Consider the following 19,858-nt stretch of genomic DNA (forward strand, 5'->3'; position numbering starts at 1 on the left):
TTAACAACCCTTTGCCTTTTTCACTGGACTTCATTCCTTCTCCTCTGCCTCTGACAAGAGTATATGAAAAAAAATTCCAACCACTTTAGTTCTGAAAAGGAATCATATTGGAATGAAAACATTAGCATTTGTTTCTTTCTCCACAGATGCTGCCAGACCAGCTGAGTTTCTCCAGCATTTTCTGTCTTCATTTTAGATTTCCACATCTGTAGTATTTTGCTTTTATATATCCATTAAAGTTATCTTCCCAACATGCTGTGCGCCTCTGAATTCTCCATTCATCCTTATATCTCCCATGTCTGCCTCTTCTGCTCTCCAAAGTAAATTTAGTAAAGTGATAAAATATATGCTGGACAAACTCAGAGGGAACCAGGGTTAACATTTTGAATCCAATGTTGTTTAGAAATTCTTTAGAATTGGAGAAAAATTGTCATGGTGAAATTCTCTTCAGATCTGAAGTCGTCCAATCATAATCAAAATGTGAACTCTGCTTCTCTCTTCACAGATGCTGCCAGAGCTGCTGGCTTTCCCTAGCACTCCCTATGTTATTTCAGATTTCCACCACCCACAGTATTTTGCTTTTAAATTCAGTGTGAAGTCACTTCTGCAAATTTTCCCATTCGTTGAACTGACTAACATTAAGTATAACCCTGATGCAAACCTCTAGTGTGATCTATGTTGCTTTGCAATAAGGATCCAAACAAGATTTCAGGCAAAGAACTTGACCTATTCTCTCAATTCTTCCAAATGTTCATTCCTGCACTTAATGGAGGTGAGGAATCATCTGTTTCTTCTATTGACACTGAATCTTATTTAAATCACATCTATACATTGTTAAACAGAGTAACTACAGATCCATTTTATACAGATAATAAATTGAATCTAAAGCCTACCTTGGATGACAAGTTTGGCACTGTCCTGCACTCGTCCAAATGGGTTTGATGCTCTGCAGATATAAACTCCTTCATCTCCTTCTTGTATATTCTCTATTCTGTGAAGATAACAGACAGAGCAATTTCATGCCAGATAAACATCATTCTCAAAAGATAGGAACCCTCAAGAAACACAAACCATCTTACTGATTTCACGTCAAAATTACATTTGACTGTGTCTCAACTGGCAACATTCTCACCTCTGCATTGGAATGTTTTGGTTTCAAGTCCAATTTCAGGACCTCAGTACTAAATTCAAGGCCGCATGCCTGTACTGAGGGTGTGCTGCACTGCTGAAGGTGTCTTTTTTTTGAATGAGATGATAAACCAAGCACCAAATTGTTTTCTCATGGACAGTAAAGAATTTCCTGGTTCTATTTTGAAGAGTAGATAAGTTCTTCTTTGTCTCTTGGTTGCTATTAATCCCTCAATCGTCAGCAATAAAATGGATTATCTTGTTATCAGCACAGTGCTGTTTATAGGAGCTTGATGAAAACTTATGATTACAGTGTCTACAAGTCAACAGTTCTTCATTAGCTTTACAGGTGGCCTTAGTTTGTGAAAGGAAATATATAAATGAAAGTCTTCCATTTAATGACAAGTTTGGTGTGGCCATTCATATTGCTTTGCTGCAGTTAACTGACCATGTACAAATGCTATTGTCAGTGATTCAGATGGAAAGAAAGAACAAAAAAAATAACATTTTCCACAAAGTTGGCGAAGGTGCTTCTCAGCCAGTGAAACACCTTTGAAGTACAATCAATAGGACAACTGAAGGAAGGAATTTTAGATATTCTACACATAGCACTGCGTTAAATCACCAGATAATCTGCCTTTTGCTTTGGTTTGAGGATTAAAAAGCACACTGTCTAACTAGTTATTCTATCTAAGCAGACTTCTGAGATGCAGAGGGATTTTCATATCCCAGTGTACGTACTGCAAAAATTTAGTCTGCAGTTACAGCAAGTAATTGGGAAAGTTAATAAAATGTTCTAATTTATTCCAAGCGCAAGAGAATACAAAAATAGGGAGGTTATGCTTGTTGCACAATGCACTGGTGAGACCACAACTGAAGTACAACATTGAACAATGAACACTTCATTTCAGGAATCATGTAAATCTGTTGGAAGACATTCAGAGACGTACTAACGAATACGTGGAATGAATGGGCTATGAGAAACGATTAGACAAGCTATTCCTTGTATTCGCTGGAGTTTAAGAGTCAGATCCAACTTGATTTTAACTTATTAAGAGCTGCCCATTTAAAACAGAGATAAGCAAAATTTTTCAATTAGAATGTCATGTGTCTTTGGAACTCTTTTCCTGAAAAGACAATAGAAGCAGAATATTTGAATATATTTAAGGCAATGAGGTGAAAAGTTAGGTCAACGGTTCAGCAGGTTTCAATCAAATCAAACCATGATCATATTGAGTGGCCTACACCCATTCCTTTGTTGGAAGAAAGGAGCCTACTCCTGGTCGTTATGGTCCTCTATTGTAAACAGAATGCCATTGTTGGGAGGAAAGGCCAATCTTAAGAGTGATAAGAAGTAACAATTCATTAACTTACCTCAAGACTCCTTTATCGATTTTATGATTTGATTGGAATTGTCCTTGCTCCTTAAACCACTGAATCTTGGGTTCTGGGTGACCAGTAGCTGCGCAGGTGAATTCTACTGTGCCACCAATATTGCGTACCTCAATTTGCGGCGATACTTTCACTGCTGGTGGAGCTGATATGACAAAATGCAGAAAAGAGTTACTGGTTACAATGCATCTACTGCAGAGTGCAAGCCATTACTATTTAATTATCCCTTTCTACCATTATCTACTCCATTCCAAGCATGTATTAATGGACGTCTAATGGTGGATTCTTCAGAGCAACATTAAACACTGCACATAGAGGAGTTTCAACTATTCTTTGAAGTGCTGCATTGTAACTTGGACCATGTAAGAACTTTATTGTTATTTATTGCAGTTTCACAAAATTGTCCACTCGGAGATCCAGGAAAACAAGATCTAAAGTCAGGTCACACAATGATATTGTTACACAGATATCATACATTCTAACAGTGGATATATATATTTCTTAAAATCTGTGTGTCTGAAGCAAAGAGAAGAACTAAGTTTGCTGGTTAGTCAAATAATGTTACATTTGAATTAAGATTAAACCCAGATAAAATTTCTACATGCCTTGATACAATAACCATTCAGCAATCTGTTAGCAGATTATTGTAACAAAGAAGACATTGAACAAATACATTAGTCCAGAATGAATGAATTGTGTATTTAAACTATCCTCAGGGGTGTTCAAAATGCACAACAACATATTTGTACACTGTGTAGGTATCAACCTTGGGGGTAAAAAGTGTGCTTGAGAATAATAGATGTGAGCTGTTGTACTGAGAGCTTTCATGAGAGTTGTGAGTGCCTATTTTTGAGACTGTGCCATCTTCTCTCCCATTAGCAGAGTACAAGGCTACTGCCCTCGTGCCACTGTCCCAAATCCCACCTCAGATTGCTGGTGGATATAAATTCAATTAATAAATCTGGAATGGAAATCTCGTCTCTGTGATGGTGACCATGTAATTATTATCGGTTGTTGTAAAACCCACCTGGACTAACTAATCTTCTTTGGGGGGGGGGGGGGGGGGGGCGATCTGGCACCTTGGTCAGTCTGGTCTACAGCTCACTCCAGACACACAGCAATGTTGTCAACACCTAACTGCCCTCTGAAATGGCCCAGCAAGCCACTCAGATCAAGGCATATTAGGGGTAGGCCACAAAGGCTAGCCTTGAGGCCAGTGTAATGGACCAGGTGACACCCCCTCAAAATGTTTGAAGAAGGTAACCCAGATCTGAACTTTTTATGTTTTTAGAAGATGCAAAGTGGATATTCCAGGAGTGATGAAACTGGTCAAACCACTCAGCTTTAAACAAAACAATTTATTTAAACATTACAAAACAAATGAAAACATAATTTAGAAGAACAACTTATTTGATAACCCAACTGGCACAATATTGAAACTTAATGAAACTGTTCCAATCCCTGCAACATCTGCTAAACACATCCTTTGGCAAAAGGTACATTCAAACAGAGGCTCTTACAGGCAGGAGAAGTTTCAGAGAGAAAGTTCAGGCAAGAAGCATCTGTTGAAGCATGGAACCTCTTTTCATTGCAGCTGCTTCTCTAGGTCCCCAGCAGTTTCTTCACTGCTTGCTCAAACAAACCAAACTAAGAATAAACCTGAACTGGGAGAACTGGCCACTCCCCTGCCACTATTGTAAAGTAGCCATTTCCAGACATATCAGAACCTCTGCCTTTATGATCCCTCTTCAAAAAAAAAACAACGAAAACATAACCTTGTTCAAGCTGCAGCTGCAGTGCCATCACACCAGAAATAATCTGAATTATTGAGACCAATCAAATTCTTCGAATGGTTTGTTGTGTGAAACATCTTCAGAGTGTGGTCAGGTTTCTTCCTCTGGGTCCTACAATGTAGAGACTCAACATTTTTCTGTAGTTTTAGGCCTGTTTAAGCTCGAGATGCTCATTGGCTGTGTCACAACTTATCTAATGCTAGTTCAATGCAAACATTCTCTGGCAGATTATGAAGGCGATTATCAGGAAACAAAAAAAATGCTTTGTTTTATTTGAAAAGCTCCAAGCTTATTTGGGGCAGTTGACAGTGATTGCTAGCTCATGTTTTCTGCTGAACTGCAAACTGACAGTCACAACAATTGAAGCTGATTTTCATAACCTATTCATGTCGTGCCAAAAAGTAATTAAGGTGGGGGCGCAGAGGGATAAAACTAACACCTTTGCTTCAGTACAGAATACTCAGTAGAGAGCAGAATGTCAGAAGGGATGGTTTAAAGAAAGGTCACTGGATCTGAAATGTTAACTCTGCTTTCTCTCCACAGATGTTAGCAATTTTTGTTTTCCAACATCTGCAGTTTTGTTTTTAAAATGGATGGTCCTGTTCTGGGTGCCGTATTTTAGGATTTGAGAAGGGATCTGCTGAAGGATTTGAGAGAATGCAACAGAGACTCATGAAGATGGCCGTAAGGATGAGGAACTTTAGTCATGGAGACAAGATTAGGGAAGATGGGATCGGTTTTCCTTGGAGAAAGAGAGCTAGGAGTTCTGATTCAGGTGGTCAACATTCACCATGGTGTCTGGACATTGGATATAAGAAAAGATTCCTCAGTTGGTGGGATGGTTGAGAGCCAGAGGGCGCAGATGTAAGGCGATTGAAAAAAGGAGCAATAGCAACTTGAGGAAAAGCCTTTACATTCAGCAGTGGTTAGGATCTTCAATGCATTGCCTGAGTGTGGTGAAGGAGGAGAAAGTGAGGACTGCAGATGCTGGAGATCAGAGCTGAAAATGTGTTGCTGGAAAAGCACAGCAGGTCAGGCAGCATCCAAGGAGCAGGAGAATCGACGTTTCGGGCATAAGCCCTTCTTCAGGATTCTCCTGCTCCTTGGATGCTGCCTGACCTGCTGTGCTTTTCCAGCAACACATTTTCAGCTCTGAGTGTGGTGAAGGCAAGTTCAAATGAGAAGTTTAAGAGGGAAGTAGACTGTGGTCCTGTATGAAGGCACTTTATATTTAATACTGTCCACAGGACTTGTATTTTGAAGGATTGTAGATAAAAGATTTATTTCAAATTTCATGGAAATGCTTTGAGTTGATTTTTTAACAGTGATCATTGAAACGTCATTGTGTACGTTGGGAAAAATCGCGTGACTGTTGATAACGTTGCTGTAGTCAATGCCGGGATTGTTTGCAGCAGTGATTGGCTTAGAGAAGCCTGTTGTTCCATCTGGTTCAGTTGAAGAGAACCCTGCCAACAATCTTCTCAGCTGAACTCTCACATTTCCACAAAGTAAGCCTTTGGTCTGAGTTCACCAATTTGTTGTCCTGAAAAAGTGTGGCTGAAACAGCACCAAAGATTGCACTTCCTCAGCAAGCTGTGTCTGCAGGGCTTGAGAGTTAACTGCCCGTGATAAAACACTTGACCACACATGCCAGGATTTTGGAACAACAGATTCCAGATCACTACCGTTTTACCTTCAAGAATATTCCATTGGAACAAGTTCAGAGAAAATTTACTCGCCTAATACCTGCAATGAGCAGTATGCCTTATGTAAGGACAGACTTGGCTTGTATCCACCAAAGTTCAGCAGAATCAGAACATGTTCAATGCTCTATGTTCAGAGATGATTTAATTGAAACATAAGACCCTGCGGGGACTTGAATGGATGGATGTGGAAAGTGTGTTTCCTCTTTAGAGAGAATCTAGAACTAAGGTCATAGTTTACAAAGAACAAAGACAATTACAGCACAGAAACAGGCCTTTTGGTCTCCAACCTACACCAATCCAGATTCTTTGACTAAATCTGTCAACTATTTTCTAAGGATCTGTACCCTTCTACTCTCTGCCCATTCATGTACCTGTCTAGATACATCTTAAATGAGGCTATTGTGCCCGCATTTACCATCTCTACTGGCAACGTGCTCCAGGCACCCACCACCCTCTGCGTAAAGAATTTTCCACACATACCTCCTGTAAACCTTTCCCCTCTTAGTTTGAACATGTTTAAAAACAAAGGGTCAGCCATTTAAACAGAGTTGAGGAAACATTTGTTTTCTCTCTGAGGATTGGGATTATTTGGATTTCTCTTCCTCAAAAGGCAGTCGATGCAGAATCTTTAAATAGTTTTAAGGCAGAAACAGATAAAATTCTTGATGAGGATGAAAGAATTTTAGGGTTGTGCAGGAATGCAGGGCAGCACAGTGGCTCAGTGGTAAACACTGCCGCCTCATAGCACCAGGGACCCGGGTTTGATTCCAGCCTCGGGCAGAGTTTGCACATTCTCCCCATGTCTGCCCCGGTTTCCCCCCACAATCCAAAGGTGGGCAGATTAGGTGAGTTGGCCATGCTAAACTGCCCAGAGTATCTAGGGATGTGCAGGCTAAGTGGATTAGCCATGGGAAATGTAGGGTGGGTCTGGTTGGGATGCTCTTCGAAGGGTCAATGTGGACTCGAAAGGCAAATGAACTGCTTCCACACTGTAGGGGTTCTATGATTTTATGATTGTAGAGATGAAGTTAAAATCAGATTAGCCATGACCTTATTGGATGGCAGAGCAGGCTGGAAGGGCTGAGTGGCCAATTCTTGTCCCTTGTTTGTCAGTAAACAAGCTTTATTTTGAAAATAAACCAATAATAGTGTTTATTCAGAAACATGGTTGATAGATCTTGTTGTATAAAACCCAGTAAAAATAAGGCACTCAACTGGTCATCTCAAAAAAGTACTTTCATTTTATACTGTGTCCTGTGGAACAGTGTGACAAGGGTGAGAGAACACTCCTCTAGCAAAGTGAAAATGTGCAGGGTTATGGAGAGAAATTGGGGAAAGAGTCTGTACAGACAAGATGGAGTTCCTGGCTATGTCAGAGAATCACATCTCACTGGAATGTCACCAGCATTCACTGGAGAAATCTTCTTTGGGGAAAATAAGCCTCAAATAAAACTGACCCAATTGAGGCTCATGAGCTCTCCCAGTGGATGATGGGAATAAGCAAAAGGCGCACAGCTTCACTTGCTATCTCTTGCAGATTGGTAGGAATCCCGTGAACTGACTGAAGTTCTGTTGTAAATATAAAGCTTTTAGGCAAAAATAAATAAGTAATTAGATTACAGGTTGCACAGAGTTAAAAATCACACAATACCAGGTTATAGTCCAACAGGTTTATTTGGAAGCACACTTGATTTCGGAGCGACGCTCCTTTATTAGGTGATAGTGGAGGGCTCAATCCTAACAGAATTTATAGCAAAAATTTACAGTGTGATGTAGCTGAAATTATACATTGATAAAATGATTGTCTGTTAATCCTTTCATCTGTTAGAATATAATGATAGTTTCACTTCTTTCATGTGTAAATCACAAAACCTTTTTTTAAAAAGGTTGCATTCTTGGGTTAGCTGTTAACAATGATGATAGCAAGACAATATGGTGAAGGTGTTGGCCCCCTGTGTTCTCTGTGATGGCATCATGGCATAGACAAAGCTGAACCTTCCACCTATAGAATCCATTTACCAGGCCCGCTGTCAAGGAAAGGCCACGAGAATTGCTAAAGATCCAGCCCACCCTGGCAATGTTTTTCTACAACATCTACCATCAGGGAGAAGGTACAGAAGCCTGAACACAAGCATCAGCCGGTTTTGTAACAGTTTCTGCCCTACTGTTGTTAGAATACTGAATGGACTCCCAAACTCTTAACATTTACCTGTACCTGTGTTTTTGTCTTTGCTGCTGTTTACCTATTATTTACTTATCTAGGTGATCTGCCTGTATTGCTCGCAAGACAAAGCTTTTCACTGTGCCTCAGCACACATGACAACAAATTCAATTCAATTCAATGCTTTGCAAAGTTGACCCTTTCAGGTACTTATCAATTTGTTTTGAAAGTTTAGTATAAAAGAAGTACAGGAAGGATGAGAAGTAAATAAACTGTGTAATCGATTTTACTTACATTTCACATGCACTGTTGAAATTGCATCACTTTGACCAACTTTGTTCTTCACGAGACAGCGGTACTTTCCTGAGTCCGATACAACGGCAAGGTTGATTTGCAGGAACCCATTGCGCATCACCGCCCTGCTCGGCAAACTTCCATTCAACTTGGACCATTCATACGTTATTGGGGGAGTTCCTTGGGACAGACAGTGTAATCGGATGATCTCACCGACCCTTACAGTGACAACCTCTTGGTCAAAGGTGGCATACGGTGCAGCTAAGGAACAAAATAAATTTACATTACCTCAAAAGTGACTTTGGATATTAACTAAATAATTACAAAATTATTAATGAAGATTTGTGATTACTGTGTGTTCACAAGTGGCTGATAGTTATTAATCTAGTTGTCCACAAGTCTTCAGCTCTACAAAGAACTGTGAAGACTATATTTTTTGCTTTTGATTTTTAAAGTTGTGGACTAAAATGAGAAAGATCTATTGTAAAAACCAAGTGTTTTGAAGGGTTGCTGCATGTTTTGAAAGACAAGCAACCTGACCCTCATGACAACCATTATGCAAACAAGCATTAACTGAGGTGATTACCACCAAACACAGATCAAGGGGTTGTGGATACAGCTGCTGCTCTGGGTAGCAACAAGATGTTGGCTGGTCCATGGACTAGTGGCTAGTCATTGATGATAAAGGCCTTTTGCCTGCCACTCCACCAAGTGATTAGTTCTCAGTTAACTGAACAGCTTAGTTTTGGAATAAGGTAGAGAGTGTGCTTTGAGCTCCACCAGCTCAGGAGCTGCCTTTCTGTTCTCTGCGGTCAAAACCTATTTTAAATCTCTAGAAAACCAGTTTAACTTTCTTTCTGTTGTAAGCTATGACTTTTAATTGATAAGTCAATTTTTTTAAATCAACCAGTCACTTGTGTCTCTTGCAAACCAATGGAAGCATGCAGAAATGGGTGACTGAAAGCAATATGCTGACCACTGTATGAATCATGTTGACCATCTTAGAAACCAACAGTAGGAATTATTGAACACCCTCCCTGTTTTCCTTTGTCATATCCTCTTTTACATTTTTTTTATCTTTCTGTGTGTGAAAAACTGAGTTTAGAAAGAGATTAGGATTTGAATTGGGAGTGGTATATGCAGACAGCTTAAATCTGTATACCTTTTGCTCAAGTCTAATTACTTGTCATAAATATGAATTTTATCAATCTGGGTTTGGATATCAGGGAAACTGTTTTTCATACTTATTTTGAAATCTTTAACTTATGGGAAGACTCTGGGAAAAGTGGGATTTGATTTCCAGCGAGATACAATTAAACACATCAAAATATTTGGCCAAACTCTTATTGGTGGGTAAAGATTGCATGTTCAAGGCAAATTTCAAAACTCTAGTTCATAAGCATGACTGACAGCAGGGAGCACCACTACACTGTCGGGTCCTGCCCTTTGCAGGGTTTCATTAGCTCAGATGAATGTTGAAGTGTCCACAGCTTTGTCTGAAGAAAAGCAAGGAATTCTGGCTCTCTGGACAATTCTCTCCTCTCAAACACAGCAAGAAGCTGACAGATTATTTACTTCATTGCTGTTTGTGGGATTTGTTGAGTGGCTAACAGCTGCCTTATGTGTCTACAATCAGCCAATATCCTTCAAAGCGAATTTAATGCTTGTGAATTGCTCCAAGATTTTTCCGAGAGATTTGATAAAGTGATAAATAAATGCAATCACTTATTTCCATTCTTGTTCCCAGGGGTTTAGCAAAGGGCAACATAAGACATTCTTGGATTTGACTGGTCACATGTGGCACTTTTGATGCCTGCTGTGTCTTTTGTGGGAACAAATGTTCTAAGTGCAAAAAGGTTTGCAATTTCTGAGAACTGCTTATAAAGTAGTTATGTTTGTGGTAAAACAATGTAAAAAAAAAGGTCTGGTCATGACTATTGGTGGGAGCTTGCTGTGTGCAAATTGGCTGCTGAAATTCCTGAACTATAACAGTCACTACACTTCAAAAACATTCAATTGGTTGGAAAGGGTGTGAGAAGTCCTGAAGTCATGAAACATGTACTATTAAAACTTTTCCCAATCATTAATCACCCAAGTACTGCTGGTAGAACCATTTCCAGTGAGTTCAAAGTTTCAAAAACACTTCAAAGGATTTCTTCAGGAAACATCGGAATATTGCATACATACTAAAAATTCATTGTTTAAAAGTTTTGACATTCAAAATAAGGGTCAAACAAATCCTAATGATCAAGTTCTTACTTTCTACATCCAGTGTTATGAACAACTCATTGAATCCAGCGGAATTGGAGGCATTGCAGATGTACTGTCCGGAATCCTGCAGTCCTACGTTAGGAATAACCAAAGATCCATTGGCAATCCTGTGCTGCCATGGCAATGGGGCTCGCAATTTAGACCACTGAATAATCGGAGTTGGGTAACCTACAGAGACCAAAGAGAAGGATTAAGATTTAATGTGGTAAATATATTCAATTACATTCAATTCTCCCTTGTTCTCACAGGACACAGATTGGAGTGTGCCACGCAGTGCTATTGTCACTAGGTCAGATCCAGGGACTCAGGTTAACAATGTCTTGGTACAATAACCATTCAGCTGTCAGTCCCAGGAGGCTAGTTTAACAAAGAGGAAGCAGTGACCAAGTACACTATATCCAGAACGATTGAATTATGTATTTAAACTACACTCAACGGTGTTCAGAATATTAAGGCAATGTTACAATCTATTTGTACAGCTGTTTGTGTCAAACCAGGGAAAGAAATTTGAAGATAATAGATGGAAGCTGTTGTGCCAAGAGCTTTCTCAAGGAACACAAATGTTTCTTTGCTGATACTATCAAATGGGGGAAGTGGCAGCATGGAGACCTGGATTAATGCTCTGTGCACAAGAGCTCAAATCACACTTGGCTGAATTTAAATTCAACTTAGTACGTAGAGTCATAATCATATAGTGATACAGTAAAGAACCAGAAAATAAAAGCTAGTCTTTGTAACAGCTTTCATTAATTGTTGAAAAAACTCTGTTTCACTAATGTCCTTTAAGGAAGGAAATCTGCCATCCTTACCTGGTCTCACCTACATGTGACTCCATACCCACAGCAATGTGGTTAATTCTTAACCGTCCTCTGAAATGGCCCAGCAAGCCATTCAGTTCAAAGACAATTCGGGTTGGACCATGACTGGTGGCTCAGCCAGTTACTTGCAAAAGTCTTGCATGCAGCTATTTGTATGTGTGGGGAGTCCCGACACCGATTCAAGCTCACCACCCAACAACTTATCAAGATCAATTCGGGATGGGCTGGTTTAGTCAGGGACAGAGATAAAAACAATGACTGCAGATGCTGGAAACCAGATTCTGGATCAGGGTTGCTGGAAGAGGAGAGCAGTTCAGGCAGCATCCAACAAGCAGCGAAATCGATGTTTCAGGCAAAAGCCCTTCATCAGGAATAAAGGCAGTGAGCCTGAAAGCGTGGAGAGATAAGCTAGGGGAGGGTGGGGGTGGGGAGAGAGTCAGGGCAGAGGAAATGACCTGGGAGTTGCAGTGGGAGAGGGACTTCCTGAGATTCTTGTAGAGAGAGGAGGAAAACTTCTTCAAGGCAGGCATCCTTGTAAGAGGATTCGCAGTCGGGTTAAAATCAACGAGGTAAAAACAATGACTGCAGATGCTGGAAACCAGATTCTGGATCAGTGGTGCTGGAAGAGCACAGCAGTTCAGGCAGCATCCAACGAGCTGCGAAATCAACGTTTTGGGCAATAGCCCTTCATCAGGAATAAAGGCAGCGAGCCTGAAAGCATGGAGAGATATGTCAGGGACACCCACACCCCAAGAAAGAATATTAAAAAAGCAGCATTGTGCAACTTGTACTTATGCAATGAGACCAAATATTTGTCCTCATAGCAATACTTGACTTCCTTACATCTCCATCCTTGCTGTATGATCTTATAGACACAAAGTAATCTAAATGCCTTATAGCATGTTTCCTTAATAGAAGTTTTTAATGATTATGTTCATGTCATGAAGAGTGAGATTAGTGGCATGCCATGTCATTCACAGCAGGGTGCATTATTTAAGCCACAGCTGACAGTCAGACAGTGAAAGAACCATAACCCTCCCTGATAGAACTTGAACAGCTGTATGACCATCACCGGAGCATCATGGAATCCCTGACGTACCAGTAGCTGAGCAGTGCAGGGTAGCAATTTGTCCTGCTGTGACAGTTAACGATGGCTGTTCAGCAGTGACCTGAGGAGCCTGGGCTCTGGAGGCTGATCGCTCGACTATCACCTCCACCTGAGCATCAACCGTGCCAAATATATTTGAGGAGACGCAGGAGTAGGTCCCAGAATCCTGCAGACGAGCTGAAGAAATCTGAAATAGAAAATTAAATAAATCGTTCAAGGTTGTACTGGCATATGTCAAAGAAGCACCATCTTCGTGCTACAATGCCTGGCAAATCCTCTTCATTTCCGTTTGGAGCAATGTCACAAATCATTATTGGAAGAATAATGGGAAAATAATCTTTCCTTGGTGTTCCTCCCTGTAAGTAAAAGCCACAATGTTTAATTTCAGAGGAAGGGAAAGTAAATGCTGTCCTCTAACGTGAAGGAATTGAAAGGAAACGTGAGGATGCTATGCTCCAGTTATAAAGAACACTGGCGAGATCACATTTTGAATACTGTGTCCTTTTAGTCACCTTACTAATTGGATTTTTAGGTGTTGCAGTTGCCTTTAAGGGCAGGCCAGATAACAGCATGAGGGGGAAAGTGAACCACAATACATTCGGATACAGTTACAATGGGGCGGGGGGGACATTTGTGGAGAACACAAACACAAGCAGTTGTTGGGCTGAAACACCTGTTTCTGTAAGCTCTCAAGTAAAGTTCATCTAATTTCCCATTCCTAAAGACAGGATAATTCAAATACATTTCTTCACTCAGAGGGTGGTGAACCATTGGAATTCTGTACCTCCGACAGCTGGGGTAGCTCAACCACTGTACCAGGTCAAGACAGAAAATGATCAGAGTTCTGGATATTAGTGACATCCAGGGATATGGGAATGGTACAGAACATGGAGTAGAAGATAATCTGCTTGAATGGCAGAGCAGGCTCGGTGGCCGAATAGCGTACTCCTAGTTCCTGTGTCCCTAAAACAGTTAGAGAAAAGTCACTACCTTCTGTGGTGTGTAACTAAAGGGTGATCAGTAAAGAGGGCTTTGCAAGCAGGCAGTTTATAATGAGGGTGCAGCTTGAGATGTTAATCTATTTCCCCATATTGTGCCAGTACCTGGGGGCTCTGTGCTATCTGAAGAAGTATTTGTAACAGTGTTTGCCATGTGTGCGAGAGAGATAGAGGTACACGAACATCTGCATTTTGTTAGCTCTAGCTCGTTGATTTTATAATTCTTAGTGTATAAATGTATAAATTAATGTCAGATGTTTTGGCCTGGGCACAACTAAATTCTGGATAATTTATTTTCTGCCTACGCTAAGCATTGGCATGGAGCTCAAAGTGGAGTTTAAATCATGCAGTACTTGCTAAGTAAGTTCAACCAGGGCATTGCCCTCACTGAGAGGTTAACAATGTAAAAACTTCACATTGTAGATGACGTTTTCTTCAATAGTCAATGAATGGGTAAAGGAGACCAAACTGTGGCAAGCATCATGATAATACTACCACAGAGAGAAGATTCTGGAACATCCTAGCCCCAACATTCTACCTTCACACCATGAATTGGTGTGGTTAAAGACAATGAGAGAGGGCTCAACGAATGGGTATTAATGCTCTACCAGCAATGCCCATGAAACCAGAATGAATAAAATAAATAACAAATAGCACTAGTGGGGTTATAACTGAAGGCAGCTATTATCACATTGAACATGAACTTTTCCTCAACTGAGATAGAGTCAGAGTCATAGAATCATAGAGATGTATAGCACGGAAACAAACTCTCTGGTCCAACACATCCATGCCGACCAACTATCCTAATCTAATATTGTCCCATTTGCAAGCACTTGGCTCATATACGTCTAAACCCTTCCTATTCATAAACCCATCCAGATGCCTTCTAAGTGCTGTAATTGTACCAGCCTCCACCATTTCCTCTGGCAGCTGAGATGTTCTGTAATCTGGACCTGGAGATCCACACAGTTTGCGCTCAGGCTGGGGCCTGGAATTTCTGTCCTGGTCCTGCCAACAACCATTCGGTTCTCTGGTTCAAACTGCTCACAACACTGTCAGAGGAGGCAGCTGGTCAGGGACCAGCTTCTACTCACCGTTAGGATGGGATTGCCTTCCCTCGGCAGGTTGCTCCTTTGCCTGCCATTGACCCGACGCCAGCTGATTGTCGGCCGAGGTTCACCCATGCCTATACATTCCAGTGTAACAGAATCACCCACACCCAGCCTGACTGGGCCCCTGGGGGAGATGGAAACCGTTGGAGGCCCTAGAAGTAAAGAAAGGGAGAAAGAAACAAAACTTCACTGATCAATCAGACTATGGATTACTTTGTATAAGCCAGGTAGGATCCATCAGATTCCTATTCCAGTGGCCCCAGAATTGTGGGTTTCAAGGCCCATTGAGAATACAGAACAAGCAGCTGGGATCATGAGCTGTAAGGCTGCAATGGTGGCTGTGGAGCAGATACTTGGATTTGACCGCTCTGGAATCAGCTGTGAGGCTGTGCGTAGTTCCTCGCCACATGGGGTCTGAGGCTGACACCAACACAACCTGCAAAATAGTGGTTCCTTTAGTTATTTCTTTTGTACCTCCATCCTTGTTGTTTGGAACCTTATCCTGCTCAACGACTCTTCTCTCAAATCCTTCCCTCATCAATAAAAGTTGTCACTTTGGGGTAGCACAAGTACGAAGCATTAAAATAGGCTGGAGATAAAATGAGGTGAGGAAACACAATCCAATTCAAATGACAGATGAATTCTGACGTGGCATACAATTCACTGAGACCTTGTTCAAACAACAGGTTGTGTAAGCTGCAATTGGATGAACACCCTATTAGCATCAAAATAAATAAATAAGCATGAGCAGAGAATAAGGTGAGAGATGGCTAAACTGACAATAAAGACAATAAATCTTTTAGTTACCACCTCTCAAGCCCTCAGGACATCCCTACGTGCCTCCCAGGCAAAATGCTCCTGTTTATAATACAGCCACTGTTATTATGCAGGAAAATGTGGCAATCAACTCATGTCACAGGAAGATCCCACAACAGCAAATAGATAAATAACTGTTTTAGTTGTAATGGATTGCATTAATGTTCACCCAGCAGAAATTTAATTGTTCTTTCTGATATAGTGTAATGGGAAATTTTACCCTGCCTGAGAGGGGTCGGACATGATCTCGTGTTTTAACATCTCATTCAAATGATGGGTTTCACTGATAGTATCATCACACAGCACTATCACTTTAACAAGGCTATTTTGTCTTTGGGTTTTTTTTAAAAAACAGAGGTCGAAAAGGCAAAGGTGCCGAGGGGTCTGGAACGAGTCTAGTTTAACAACGGCAGGGGAGTGAACAAATCTCTCAGTTCAGACTTTTTCTAGTTTAGTTTAGAATAGCTTACACTGTGCTTTCAAGTGTCAGCCTTGTCTCAATGGTAGCACACTCATCTCTGAGCCAGAACCTTGTGGGTTCACAAGATGGCAGTCACTAGACACTGGAGTCCAAGGAAGGTTGCAGCTTCAGCAAATGTTCCCTGACTGAACTTCTCTCTGAAATCTTTTTTGGATGATGTTCCCTCCTGCCTTTTGCCACAGGGCACATTTATGGGATGTTACTGGATTGTAACAGCTTCTCAGGTAAGTTGCTGTATCAGGTCAGTTAAGTTTTCCACAAGTTAAGTTATTCTAAATTCTGTTTTCTTTTGTTCGTGTTTCAATTGTAGTGTCTAAATAAGTTGTGTTTTTCTTAAAGCCAAGTGGATTGACCAGTTGCATTACACCTGGAACACCCACTTCACATCTGCCTTGAAAATAAGAAAAAGTTAGGGTCAATGCTACCTTCTTGGAATATTTTGAGGGGATCTGGCAGTTGGATTGTCAACCTGGATCATATGGTCAAGTTGGAACCCACAGGTTCTGGCTCACAGGGTTCACATTGGAACCCACAAGGTTCAACCTTGTGCTAACATTGAGACAAGGCTGACAGTTGAAAGCAGAGTGCAGGCTATTCCACTGAATTAAGAGGAATACATATATTAAATTGGTTTCGACTTTGCTGACAAATAATTTAATTGAAGGAGGAAAAATGATTTATGTTAAGATTTGCATTATCTAGCTCTGTGTAATTCAGAATCAGCCAGAATCTTTGATATCTTCCAATGAACCTGCACACTTTGCCAAATGGAAGGTATACTGACGGGAACCAGTATCCAAATGTTGTCATGACAGCTGGACAGCTTCAGCTGGCCATCGTGCGGTTGAATAAGAGCACAGAGTAAGGCAGCTAATGGCCTTTAAACTTGCCCACTTGCTATTGCAAGTACTTATTCAGCTCTACTTTCAATTTCAAAGACCGAAGTGTCTCCCAAGGTTCATTAACTACTGACAGGACTGAATGGTACATGATTTCCATTAAAGTCGGTGTTTTTTTTTGTTAACCAACATTTTGGATTTACCAGCACCGTTTGTTACCAGCGCTTGCCGATAATGTGAATTTTCTGGGTCTGGAAAATTGAGTTTGGAAAGGGAACTCGGAGAGATGAGGAGTGAACAAATAATTTGGTCATGTGGTACCAGGAAAGTCAATGAAATGCTAAATATTCTTCAGGAAGACACAAATCAAAGGTAAAGGTCACAATCTGAACAATGTACTCAGTTCAGCAACTTTTGGAGAAAATCCAAGTAAACGTACATTATCAGGAGGGAGGAACATTGAGAACTGGCTGACTGTCAGCTGGTGACAAATTGCAGAGATAGTTGGGAAATGATGGGCCGAACAACAGCATTTCTATTTTACAACTTTGTACCTTGTACAATCAGAGTCATTATGCTGAATGCAGATCCAAACTGATTTCGAGCCACACATTTGTACTGGCCTTGGTCACGTTGACGAGCTCTTGTAATTTTAATCACAGAGCCATCACCACTGATCTTCACATTGGCTGAAACACAAGATGAATAGATAAAGCTGTCAGAGGAATTTCATTTTGCTATTGCGATAGTTCAAATGTGTTTTGTGTGTGCTGTACAAGTGACTGATATTAGGCTCTTCATAACAGTGAAGGAAAATAACAACGCTGCATTGGTGCTATCATTAACAGTTTAGCAATGCCTTTATTGTTGGATCGCCACTGTTGTAAATCTGTATCAATACTTTAAAGAAAGGTGTGCAGTTTGAAGTTAGGTGATATTCAGAAAAAGCAAGGTCTGTCAATGATTGAGACAACATAAAGCTTGCAATCCACGTAGCAACACCCCACCTTTAGACATTTCATTTTAAAAATAAATAGTCTTGAAATTAATTGTGACAATGCAATCTATTGTCCTTTTCTAGTTTTTTGCAAACACAGTTTCAACACTTTATCTTGGTTTATCTTTACCTTTAGCCACAGATTACTTGATATGATTCCTCGTTAAAGTCCAGTGGGACAGCATTAATGCAAATTATAAATATCATCCAGTCAGAGAGTCCTACAGCACAGAGACAGGCCCTTTGGCCCAAACTGGCCCATGCTGACCAAAATGTCCATCAATGCTAACCCCATTTCCCTGTGCTTGGCCCACATCCTTCTAAACCTTTCCTATCCATGTCTTTGGAGAAAGAGAGGACTGCAGATGCTGGAGATCAGAGCTGAAAAATGTGTTGCTGGAAAAGCGCAGCAGGTCAGGCAGCATCAAAGGAGCAGGAGAATTGATGTTTCGGACATAAGCCCTTCTTCAGGAAGAACGTCGAATTTCCAGTTCCTTTGATGCTACCTGACCTGCTGCTCTTTTCCAGCAACACATTTTCAGCTCTGATCTCCAGCATCTGCAGACCTCACTTTCTCCTCTGCTCCTGTGCATCCATTAAGAATTGTTTGGAGACAGGTAGTGATACAGGGATGGGTTCACAAACCCACTGTCTTTGCAGAGTCAATAAAACAGCAAGAAAATCCACATTTCACAGTAAACACATTGGGTCTAACTTTGAACATGTTCTGCTTGAAGTCTATTAATATTTCCTGTTGCTGGACCTCCCTGAAACACTCTACAAATCAGGCAACTGCGAGATGCTGCATGGACTCAACAATCTGAATATGGTCCCACTCATACAGCACTTTGGTTCAATATAAAAATAAAATCATAGAATTCCTACAGTATGGAAAGAGGCCATTTGGCCCACCAGGTCTGCACCGACCATCCGAAGAGCATTCCACCCAAACTCAGTTCTCCCACCCTATCTCTGTAACGTGCATTCCCCATGGCCAACTCACACAGCCTACACATCTCTGTCACTCGGGGCAATTTAGCCTGGCCAATCCACCTAACCTGCACATCTTCAGATTGTAGAAGAAAATCAGAGCACCCGAAAGAAATCTACCCAGACATGGGGAGAACATACAAATTCTAAACAGCCAGTCACCCAAGGCTAGAACTGAACCTGGGCCTTTGGAGCTGTGAGGCAATAGTACTAACCACTGAACTACTATGTGCCATGATATATGAGGGCAGCTTAAGCGATGGGAACATTATAATAAAATAGAAAATCTTATTGAAAAACCCAATTAACGTCATTTGAAGAGTCCCTTTATAAATACATTCAAGGCAAACAGTTAAAGGGTTAACCCAGGAGTGGGGAACCTGCGGTCTTAAGGCCGCATGTGGCCTTCTAGGCTGTTGTGTGTGGCCTTTTGAATGAATCCAAATTTTGCAGAACAAATCTTTTATTTTTTATTAATATGTTTTTTCGTCCTTTATTATTTTTATTTTAATCTTGAAATGAATGTATTTAAAATACCAGAGAGTAAAATAAAATTCAATGAAATAATCCTCACAGACTAACAGCCACAATTTAAAAATTGGTAAGTCATCAGGTCATTGATGAACAGGAGGATTCTTGTGAATCATGTGAAGAATACGCAGCTGTTACAAACTTATTAATTGGAGAATACAATGAAAGGTTTTCTGACTTTGAGAATCATGACATCACCCTCAAATTAGCATTTCAGCCTCACCTAGTTGATGTGTCCAAGGCTCCTAAAGAACTACAGATGGAATTGATTGAGCTCTCAGAAGATGACATTTTAAAGTCCTTATTTGACGCTAAGAAAGACCCGACAGAAATATGGAAAAATGCAATAGAATACCCATGCCTTCGGCAACATGCACGAAAAGTGCTTTCTTGCTTTTTAACCACTTATTGCTGCAAATCTAC

The 19,858-nt window shown here is 40.7% G+C and overlaps 1 protein-coding gene across 4 annotated transcripts in view; it reads right to left on the bottom strand.

The window, feature by feature from the left end:
• Positions 1-19,858, bottom strand: part of hspg2 (heparan sulfate proteoglycan 2) — a 530,364-nt gene that overhangs the window by 70,376 nt on the left and 440,130 nt on the right. For all 4 annotated transcript variants that reach the window (XM_060851818.1, XM_060851817.1, XM_060851815.1 and 1 more), the window contains 7 exons: positions 17,472-17,606; positions 14,764-14,933; positions 12,663-12,858; positions 10,734-10,913; positions 8,475-8,735; positions 2,503-2,665; positions 894-991 (listed from right to left, as the gene is read on the bottom strand). In XM_060851818.1, the coding sequence (XP_060707801.1) occupies positions 894-991; positions 2,503-2,665; positions 8,475-8,735; positions 10,734-10,913; positions 12,663-12,858; positions 14,764-14,933; positions 17,472-17,606 (1,203 nt within the window). The remainder of the gene's footprint in view (positions 1-893; positions 992-2,502; positions 2,666-8,474; positions 8,736-10,733; positions 10,914-12,662; positions 12,859-14,763; positions 14,934-17,471; positions 17,607-19,858) is intronic.

This window comes from Hemiscyllium ocellatum, chromosome 37, assembly GCF_020745735.1.
Source record: "Hemiscyllium ocellatum isolate sHemOce1 chromosome 37, sHemOce1.pat.X.cur, whole genome shotgun sequence".
In the NCBI taxonomy this organism is placed as follows: domain Eukaryota; kingdom Metazoa; phylum Chordata; class Chondrichthyes; order Orectolobiformes; family Hemiscylliidae; genus Hemiscyllium; species Hemiscyllium ocellatum.